The 10,638-nt window shown below is 42.7% G+C and overlaps 2 protein-coding genes across 5 annotated transcripts; both read left to right on the top strand.

The window, feature by feature from the left end:
• The first annotated feature begins 4,454 nt into the window (after positions 1 to 4,454).
• LOC116044534 lies at positions 4,455 to 6,500 on the top strand. Of its 4 annotated transcripts, none has more exons than XM_036004584.1 (4): positions 4,455 to 5,651; positions 5,736 to 5,811; positions 5,904 to 5,953; positions 6,136 to 6,500. In XM_036004584.1, exons 1-4 carry the CDS (start codon positions 4,895 to 4,897, stop codon positions 6,195 to 6,197), a joined length of 945 nt encoding a protein of 314 aa, XP_035860477.1. In that variant the 5' UTR covers positions 4,455 to 4,894; the 3' UTR covers positions 6,198 to 6,500. The 4 variants fall into 4 exon arrangements, with proteins under 4 accessions (XP_035860477.1, XP_031147652.1, XP_031147670.1 ...); XM_031291792.1 differs by having other exon boundaries at positions 5,898 to 5,953; XM_031291810.2 differs by having other exon boundaries at positions 4,457 to 5,651; positions 5,904 to 5,948; positions 6,420 to 6,500.
• Positions 6,501 to 6,550: 50 nt separating this feature from the next.
• LOC116044615 lies at positions 6,551 to 10,173 on the top strand. The gene is made up of 6 exons (XM_031291944.1): positions 6,551 to 6,638; positions 6,881 to 6,925; positions 7,021 to 8,137; positions 8,408 to 9,395; positions 9,482 to 9,638; positions 9,883 to 10,173. Exons 1-6 carry the CDS (start codon positions 6,551 to 6,553, stop codon positions 9,987 to 9,989), a joined length of 2,502 nt encoding a protein of 833 aa, XP_031147804.1. The 3' UTR covers positions 9,990 to 10,173.
• Positions 10,174 to 10,638: the final 465 nt, after the last annotated feature.

The following is a 10,638-nucleotide window of genomic DNA, read 5'->3' as shown; positions in this document are numbered from 1 at the left end:
GGTAAGTAGTATCTCCAGATGGACCTGAGCAAAAGTTACTCAAGGAATTTTGCTACGTTAAAGTTTGCGCATTTGACGACCAAACTAATTTTCCTAGCTAGCTACCACACGCGTATCATATCATATCTCGACCAAATTAAAAGTTATCAGCAAATAACTTGAGATCATTGTTCAACATCCCGCTCTGAGGCTCTTTACCAAATTTAGCAAAGATCGGCCATTAGGGGGCGCTATAATCGACGTAGACGTGTTTTGGCCCCTTATTAGTGTTGTCATTTAAATTATACAATTCGTAAAGAGGAAAAGTTTTTGTAACTTTAGAAAGATGCTGAAAAAAATTATTGTTTGTCATATTCTCAAAATTCTGATTGTTCCTGAATGCGACAAAATGGTTTTGTGATGGGACAGGTTTCAAATCTCACATACAACATATTTGATTTTTATAAAGTGTAAAAAAAAAAAAAAACAGTTTACATCAGGGGTCATCAACTACATTTTTCCAAGGGCCAGAATTTTTCTAAGCAGACACTCTGGAGCCCGGACTTTCAAATAAAGAAAATAAAATGAATTTATACCAAATGTGCCTATTCTTTTTTTTTAATTTATTATTTTGTCTGTTTTGGTCTTATAATACCTCCACAGTTTTACCGCTCCAGCACAGAGTTTGGTTTGTTCAGCCAGCCGAAGAATTTGTCCAAATTTCAAGATTCCTGGCAAACTAAGATAAACAGTTAGACTACAAACCGACAGCTTTTGTTTTAGCGTGTTTGTAAAAATGCTATTTGCAGATTGAAATATCGCTTTCTACATGTTTATGCCTGTCTATACAGGTGAGTGCATTGATAAGTATTGACTTTTTACTCACAAAGGTTTTATTGTAGCCTACTTACAGTAATTCTTATATACAGTCTATGGCAGCCACTGACCAAGCGGGAGTGAGAACGGGTCAAATTCTTTTTCTAATTTCTGATATGAAGACGAGACGTGTGTGTGACTCAAACATCTCACATTTACCAGCAAAATATACAGTGAAAGACCGTGCAAAACATTTCAGACCGTCCTGCCAACCTGTATACATTTTAACATCAATGTACGCTGTAACCTTTTTTCACTCGGAAGTCAGCGGCTGCCGTTTCAATCTGTCGGCTCTCTGCAGCGGGCGGGGCTGCTCCGTTTCCCCCGCGACTGACGCGCACGCACACACACACACACACACACACACACACACACACACACACACACACACACACACACACAAACGTACACGGTGGATGCAGGAAAAAAATGCAGATGAGACCTACAGGATGACCTAAATTGAGGACAGCTACACTCGTTATTTTTATTAAGTGCAATGATAAGTTCAATAAGTACTTTATCAAACCGTATGAATGTGTGTCCCAGGCCAGGATAGGAAATTAACTAACAATGTAAAGATTAACAAGCCACTGACAATGACACATGTGTTCATATTTGATTCATTCAATACATTCTTATTTTGTGTCTTAAATCCACCAGCCTTTTTCATATTTTACCAACATTTGCAGCATCCTGAGCCTTTGGACTGGATTGCTAAAAGAACCTGATAAATATGATAACCTGATGTTTTTTAAATATGTCATTAGTTACTTAGCTGTTTTAAATTAAGTGGTTAAGTAGTGTATTGTTTACTTACTGTATATAGCATACATGTTTGTCAAAGTTATGAATTAGAAAACAAAAATATATTGTAATGTGATATATTAAATATAAAATAGACAAGAATATCAGTAACTGTAATTGTTTCCAACCACGCAGTTATCCTGCTGCAGCTGATATTGAGGGATATTTAAAAAGCACAACTAAAAACTATAGTTATAAACATGATAGAGAAATCATAGGGAAGGAAAGAATTGTATAATGGTAATGAAGCTTTACTAAAATGCTCCACATCATCAATGTTGTAAAGAAACTGCTGTTTTCAAAAAAAAATGTATGTGACACAAATGATCTACTAGGATTTAGAGCATGCCCAAGATGGGTGACGTTAGTGAAATGAGGACGGATAAGGTTGGGACTGGGAACAGACTGGGAAGAAAAACAATACCGCTGAGATAGGACGTTATCTGAAAATTAAAATGTCGGGGCTTCAATATCATCTCTTGACATATAACACCCTGCAAAGTAAAGCAGCTTCTTCATCAACGGGATCATCGACACAAGGAAATGCCATGTTTTTAGAAAAAAAAAACGTTTTATATTCTGCCTAACATGGTTAATAAACCAACACAATGTTTTTTGTTCATGCTGATAACGAAAACCCAGAGTTTCCCTCATCTCAGGGTTAACAAACTCAGAGTTTTCACTAAACCTGCTTTCTGAAACGGGGCCCAGGTGTGATATTCAGATGTATTGATCCTATGCAGGTGTTACACGTGGTCTGCCACTGCGAGGATGACCAGCTGTGCTTCCTGTCTCCCTGTAGCACTGTCTTAGGCGTCTCACAGTAAGGACATGGCAATGTATTGTTAATTGTGGGTAGTGTAGTTTTTTCCCATAAGATCGTGGGAGAGTTATGTTTTTTGTTTTAAACTAGGTTGAGCCACATGTCTTACTACAGAAAAAATCCAGAAGCCAAAAGACTCAGAAATATATGAATTTTTTTCTACATATGTCTGTGCGTTTTTCTGATTTCCATTTGAAAAGTGCAAAGAAAAAAGCCAATAAAGTACAAAATAAAACACTTCTCAAATACACAAACACACCCACATCAATCATACACATACTTGAACTAACTATATACATAAATATATAGAAAGAAGTAATTATACATTGCACAGGGTGTGAAATGATTATATGAGGCCCTGTTTTTGCTTTGACACAGCTCCAGCCATTACAGGGTTAAAATTTCAGGGGCAAATGTGGTCTCTATCGACTTGTCTGCTCATTGGCTAAAAATGTAGACGGGTCTTATAGCATTTAAATCTAACTGGTCCGAGCAAATGTCGCTCGAGTACACGTGGTGCTCACATCGCGTCAGAGGAGTCTTCAGCTTTCTTATTGGTGTATCACAGGAAAACCTGCACCGATTGGCTTATACCAGGTCTCTATGGAAACCTTAGAAGTCAGAGAATGCAGTGACGCCCACGTCAAGTTGCTATGAGCCTCAGGAGAGACGCGAGGAAGCAATACAAATACGGAAATGAAAAACAGTTTAGCGATTTCCCGTTTGTGAGGCGAACAGCTCGTTTTGGATATAATGGCTTGGATATTCCATTTCCTTGGGCTCTTGGGGATTTAAGAAAAAAAAGTTTTGGGCAAAAAATCCCTGCAGTGGCTAAAGGGACAAGGAAACAGGTATGGATGCACTACACACGGGCTGCACTTTACGCTGTATTATTTAATTTTCTATAACTTTGTAGCAGTTGTGTAACTGCTATAAATCATCTTATGCTTTGTGTGTGGGCTTAATGGAATACTGAGACTCTAAGCTTTCAATTGGTGTGTCGCATGGCTGTATATTTTGAAGATTTAGCTAATGCTTTAAAGTTATAAAAACGTTCATGAATGGAGGTTACAGTGACGCCACAGCCACAAGCTGTACCGTAGACGGCACAGTGAACGTTAAGAGGTTTAAAATCGTTACTATAAAAATCAATCGTGTTTTCTGTCCCGGAAATGGAATTACGTCACGACCGTGATGTTGTTATAACGTGGCTTCGCCTTTGAGCGATACTCACTGAAATTGAAACACGTCCTCGCGAGCCAGAGCCGTGAATAGTAGAGCTTAATTCTCTTAACTTTTGCCATTCATTCTATATGGTAAGTCTTAAACTACGGCTGTCATATATTTGTGGCCACAAGCTGGATTTTGGGGGCGCTGTTTCCCCTTGTGGATAAAGTTAAGGACAGACTCTTTTTCTTCTTTTTTTCCTTGTTTCCTTACAGTGACAGACGTCGCATCATTGACAGCAGCAGCAGAGATAAAGTGCACGGAGGTTTTTTTTCGATATACGGTGTTTTTTTTCAACTGTTCTGTCGTCTTGTAAGTATTAAATTAACGTGTCTCCGTTGTATATATGGGCAAACTGTTGTTATACACTGTTAGTTGTTTTAAAATTGACAGGTTCAAACTGTTGTTTACTTAGCTAAGGTAACGTTAACGTTAGCTAACAGTAACGTTAGTACATTCATGTTTTTCATGTAACGTTATGTACATGTCAGCGTCTACAGTAACGTTTACCTGTGATGACGTTACGTTGCACATCTCTCTTGCAGACATTGGTATTGTGCTTTCTTTGACTCTTTCATAGTGTTTATTTATTTACAAACCATTAAACACAGAGGCACTGTAAATATGTTGCTGCTACATACGTGTTTCAGGCATCATAGTGTATATTTTCAATGGCTAAATACTACAGTATGTCTAAGATGGGGTTAAATTGATATGGCAAACAAAATATTGAATTATTGTTAATAGATTAATAGGTTAAACAGACATTTTGTTCTATTTATCGATCTAGTTATCTCTCTGTCTGTCTAGCTGTTACCTAGTCATTAAAAAGGCTGATTAATGTTAACATGAATAACTGTTTATAGTATGACTGTCTTTTTAATTATTACTATATAATATGGATAATATTTAGCTACAGTCGTGTTTCAGGCAATGATTGTGTATATTTTCAATAAAATAATACAGTATATGTCTAAGATGGGGTTTATTTGCTATGGCAAACAGCATATAGAATTATTGTTAATATGTGAATAATACATTTTGATCTATCTATCTATCTATCTATCTATCTATCTATCTATCTATCTATCTATCTATGCTGTTACTTAGTCATTACAAATGCTGATTGATGTTAAAATAAATAACGTTTATATGACAGTGTGACTATATTTTGATTATTACTATATGATATACATTGTGTTTTGCTGTGCACAGGAGATAATGAAGAAGACAACCAACTTCTTTCCCGGGAAGACTGTGGTGTCTTTCAGGAAGGGTCCATCAGGCCATTTGCGGCAGGATCCCTCTGACGAGGCCATGCGGATCAAAAAGAACCCTTCTCTTCAGGACAAGTCTCCCCCTCAGAGACATGACCTTGTGAAGACCAATGCTGTCACTGCGGTCTTTCAGCGGGGAGGGGATGTGTCCGACCGACTGGAGGTGATGGGGGCGTATGTGCTGCAGTTTGGCAAGTACAAGGGTAAATTGTTTAGGTGGCTCCTGGAAAACGATGTTGGCTACACCATCTACCTGATGAAAAAGGTGGAAGAGGAGGAGAGAGATGGGACCTTCAACCCTCAAGGACACAGCAAGGACAGCCTGCTGTCATTTCTGGACTATGCCAGGAGCTTCCAGGAAATTAGGGACCTGAGGGAGTATCTAGCTTCCAGGCTGCCTGCACCACCAGTGGCATCAGAGGGTGACAATACTGTCGGCTTTGGAGCCAGGGCAAAGGACACCTGGAGGCAGATCTGGGAGAGCAGGGCAGATGGATATGCTGCCTTCATCGTAGGAGTAAAGTGCATCAAAAACAGCAAGATGTACAACCTGCAGCAGTACATCCTCAAGCAGCAGAGGGCTGAGTCTGGGGAGTCCTGCCCACCACCTGCAGGAGTCTCCACTACATCAGCTGCCCCTACACCGCCTACATCTAGCACTCTAGGTCAGTTCACAAAAATATGCAAATACAGATTTTTAGTATTTAATGAACATGACACACAATAAATGTTATTGTTTAATCTTCTAGCGATGGAGGAAGACGAGGAGTTGGAGAGGGGGATGCTGAATCTGTCTCCCTGTAAATTTGCCACTGCCACAAGTAGGTGGATCTAGTTTAATAAACAGAGTATTTTTTAAACTCTTCATCCTACTGTTCATGATAATAGTCTAATGTCAGCTGTGCTTTCAGGGCCAGCAGCAGCAGCAGTCTCCAGAGCCCCGGCTGTGTCTCCACCAACAGGTTTTTCTCCATCAGTTTAGAGGGAGGATTCTGTTCTCAGCAGAATCCTCCTGCTATTACTGTTCTCCGTCAACTAGTTTGTTATTTTGGCCGTGTTCAGGCCTGTTCTGATGCTTGTGTTCTCTCCCACTAACCTAAGGAATTAACATGTCAGCGATGATGGTAAGTGTTTTCTTTTTTTGCATGCTTTTTCTCAGGCTGTCATTCAAGGATTTGGCATTTTTTTTGCCATGCCACATCTTTGAATGACAGGCAGTGTGCTTACTATATATTGATATTGTTTCTGTGCTTTACCTGTTTTCTTAAAAGCATTGTGTTTTGTCATTACAAATAAATAGAGATTCATAATTTAAGGGAATATGGTGTTTTCAGTCTGTACTCAGTTTGTTAGAGAGACGACAGGTAAAGACACATTGTGAAGCATAAACAAACTTGACTGTGTGAGGAAAATGACTCTGAATTGTTTTACAGCACACAGGACGGAGCCAACAGCTACAGTTTCCAGACCTGCCGAGCCTGATGACTCCTCTGGGATTGTTGCTTCTGTGAAAGGTTATTATATCTGTTCACTTCTCACTTCACACTGTACTGAATGTTGCGTGATGGTATCATGGTATGTGACCAAATTGGTCCCACAGCCACGACGAAGGCCCCGCTCCTCAGCTGCTCGCCCTCGCCCCACAGCTTGGGGTAGAAGAACAGGCGCCTAATGTGTTGAGACAAAGTATGTTGTCCTCCTATACTATCAGTGTACCTCACATCAGTTTCATTCTGAAAATCAAATGAATATTTCACTGTGTTATATATTACTCATGCATGCTATATGTTAAATAATGTTATGTAATGTTAACATCTGGTGTTTTTCACTTGCATAATATGCACATAATGCGTATGTCTCACTTGCCTTTCCTGTTTGTATCTCACCATCCTAGAGTTATCATCAGTGGAAGCACAGAGAGACACTGTCCCTGATGAAGGTATACATTTCAGTAACGCTGTTATAACTGTAGCAGTCTTAATATAGAGCTCTCTTTCTTTTCTCTTACTGTGTATGTATTATACTGTTTTACAGCTCTGCCATGTCCAGCACCGTCTGTCCCTTTAGATGTCCCACACCAGCCTGCAGCCTCTGTCCCTGGCTATGCTCAGGATGTAGCGCAGTGGAACTGCTCCCACCAGCAGAAAATTTGGATGAAGACTGAGCTGGAGGCGTTGGGGCTGTGGCCGGGGTCACGTCCTGTTCGTCATCCTATGAACATGCTGTCCTTGTGGCGTAATCCACCTCAGCCTGAGCTCATAGACTCAATCTCTGAGCTGCCGTCACCTAAATACTGTCAGCTTCATCCTTTTTTCATTTGGAAGCCGGAGCACACAATCATGGAGAGGGTAAGGAACAATTACATCTTGCCCTGCCTTCATGATTGTCCCAACCCTCAGGTAGCTTCTTCCGGCGTTGGAAGGCCAAGGGTTATCATTGGCACCAGTGGCCAGTACTATATTTTAGCCTCACGGCTCACCTGCAAGGCCTGTAGGAAGTACTGGCATGCTGACAAGCCCCAGTGGCTGGAGAAGCTACCGGAGCGCTTCAGCAACATTGTTCCAGCTTTCCTAACCCACAAAAAGGCCATCTGCAAATCAGTAATGGATGAGATGAGGCGCAGCGGCAGATCACCGGAGGACATGGCTAAGCAGCTGACGGAGGCACTCCACCTTAAATATGAGAGAGCTCACCTGGCCTACCTGCTCAGTGTGCAGAACGTCAGGGATGCTGAGGCAGGAGTTTACGGCCAGAGAACCATCACTGGGCTTCTCAGGCAGGCAGACACTCCAGCTCCATTCGGTGGATACTCTGATGTTGACGGCTGGTGTGGAGTGTCTATTTCTTCTCACTACCTGGTTGACTGCCTGGTCCGTGAGTTTCAACGGCAGGAGCAGCTCCTCACTCTGTTGCTACAGGGGACCTTTGGACAAGTACTCAGGTCAGATCATACACGCAAAGTGGCTAGGAAGGTGGTGCTGTCGTCCGGCACAATGTCTTCCTATGCCATAATGAATGAGAACTGGATGATCCTGAGCTGGGTGATGCTGCAGTCAGAGTGCGATCGGTCCCTCTATCCTCTGTATGAGGGGCTGTCTCGGCGCTACACTGCAGCTGGAGTGAGGAAGGCAAGCTACCAGTGGGTTGACAGGTATAAATATAAGTTTAAATTAAATTAAATTTATATACTTGTTTTTATGTTGTTTTGTTTGTTGTTGTCTTCATGTCCGTTTTTTATTACTTAATTTGCAGTTTATTGTGTAATCTGACTCTCCTTGTTAATAGTTCATATAAAAAAAAAAAAAACACAAATGATATAGTAAACTTACAGTATATCCTTTTAAACTGTAGATATAATAAGACTCACTGTGTACAAAACATATTGTAGTGGCTCTAATGAAATTCATTATCAATGTTTTAGGGACTGCTGGAGGACGTCAGAGGCCACCGTGGCGAAGGCGACCTCTGGCAACCTGGCCAACAACAGTGCCTCGAGGAGCAAGTTTAACAAAGACATTGTCATCAAGTTAGACTTGTTTCACTGCATGAGGCGCTTTACCAGGGAGTGTGTGTCTGAACATCACCCTCTGTTCAGCTCCTTCTGCCAGTTCCTCTCTGCAGCATTTGTTGTGGTGGACCAGAGGGATCTACAAAGGCTCACAGAGGCATACACCTTCTGTGGAATCTCTCCTGCAAATCCAACAAAGCAGCACATAAGAGATCACTGCAGGACAAAGGTGCCACAGCCGAGGGAGCTGCTGCAGAGGGTTGAAGATGTGCTGCACCACTTCTACATGGCAAAGGACGCCAATGATGTGCCCCTGTTTAAGGCCTCCATGCTGAAGTTGTGGAGGATCCAACGCGTTCACATCCTGAGAGGCTGCCTGAGCGACCCTGAGGTGGGGGAGGGAATTCTCTACAGGTATGGTGGCACCTTGCAGCTCAACTACAACAAGGGTGCGGGAGCCGCTGTACCTGTTTGGATTCCAGTGAGAGGCACCTCTCAGCAGGAGGGCTTCCACTTTCACCAAGCCCAGTGGGTGACAGGCAACCGGGTGTCCTGTGAACTTTTCCAGGCCCAGGCAATGACTGGAGTGGTGCGGTGGAACTTCCAGAGGCTGGTGGACCTGAAACAGCCTGGTGTGGAGCTGCCAGCTGTGTTTGACCCCCTGTTAATTTCAGGACTGAACACAGCCTCTGTCAAGGTAACAGGCCAAGCTAAATACCCCAGGCTGCAAAATACGAACAGGGACACAGGGGAGAGATTTGGACTGCAGTTTGTGGAGCCAGGTTGTCGTCCTGTTGTGTTGAACTGGGACAAGCACAAGGTACAGCCCAACATCCAAGCTGCTGTAGCCATGGAGACAGAGGATCACTGCCCTGCTGCTATGGTGGGCACAGACTCTCAGGTAATCCAGACTAAACACTCACTGTCAATCACTGACCATCCGACAGACTGACTGACCAAATCACTATATTTGATGTTATATTTCAGGAGACCAGTGATGAGTCAGTTGGAGCGGTGCCCATCCTATCTTTCCAGCAGGGCTCTGAAACCGTTTCCCAATCCCAGCAATCCCAGCAGTCCCAGCCACCCTTGATACCAGCTGCAGCCAGAGCCAAATCAGAGAATCAGTCTTTGATGGATACAGGTATTCCATTTACCCACCTACCATCCTCATACAGACCTCACAGTATAAAACAGGCCTGATAATATTGAATAAGGAATAACTTAGTGTATCCAAAGTGTAAAAACTATGGGAGAATATAATATATGATACATGTAACAAATTTAACTGACCAACTCTTCACACAATCAACATATACAATTTTGTATCCATGTTTTATCCAAGTTTGGCAGAAAACAATATAATAAATATATGCTTTATTGTTTAGACCATCCAGGGGTAGCACCGCTGCCTGTTTCCTCCTCTCCCCGGGCCGCCCGCACTGGACCAATCAAGACAGGAGGCCTTATTCAAGTCTTGGACCACAGCCGGTGAACAGAAGCCATGAGAGCGGCCATCGACGGGCTTCTGATTAAACACCATGGGTCAAAAGACTTTTTGAAGCAGGTGGACACAGACTATGCTGCCATGGTCCAGAGGGCGTGCACTGACCCCAACAGCCTCCTTCATCCAACCACATGCCAACATATCTCCAGATATGTAAAGCATCTGGCCAAATTAAAAAACACCAGCTCCTCCCTCAATACCAGCCCAGAGAAAGTTTTGGAGAGTTTGACTTCAGGCAGTCAAACGACCAGCGTGCCTGTCATAACTCTGCCTCCTGCAACTTTCAACCCTCCACCTATTGCTCCACCCGAGGAGGAGTCCCTGAGCCGGGCTACAGTGGAGCGGATTGTAGCAGAGTTAATGGCCAAACAACAACAACATCAGCAGCAGCCGCAGCAGCAGCAGAAAAAAAAGACCAGGAACTGTGTAGCCTGTGGTCAGCCCAAGTCCCGGTATCTTGGCGATGGCTCATCAGTTCATTTCTTTTATCAGACACAAACCATCAAATACTTTTACTGCTCCACAAAGGTGTTTAAGACCTACGCAGACGAAGGCCTCACAAACCCTCGGATGTCTTTTGAGGACTTTGCTGCGTCTCCATTCTTTGAGAGGGAGCTGGAGGGCGCCAGACAGAGGG

The sequence above is a fragment of the Sander lucioperca genome, chromosome 8 (assembly GCF_008315115.2).
Source record: "Sander lucioperca isolate FBNREF2018 chromosome 8, SLUC_FBN_1.2, whole genome shotgun sequence".
Taxonomy (NCBI): Eukaryota; Metazoa; Chordata; class Actinopteri; order Perciformes; family Percidae; genus Sander; species Sander lucioperca.
The sequence above is the reverse complement of the archived record's forward strand: the minus strand, read 5'-3'. Positions and strand labels throughout refer to the sequence as shown.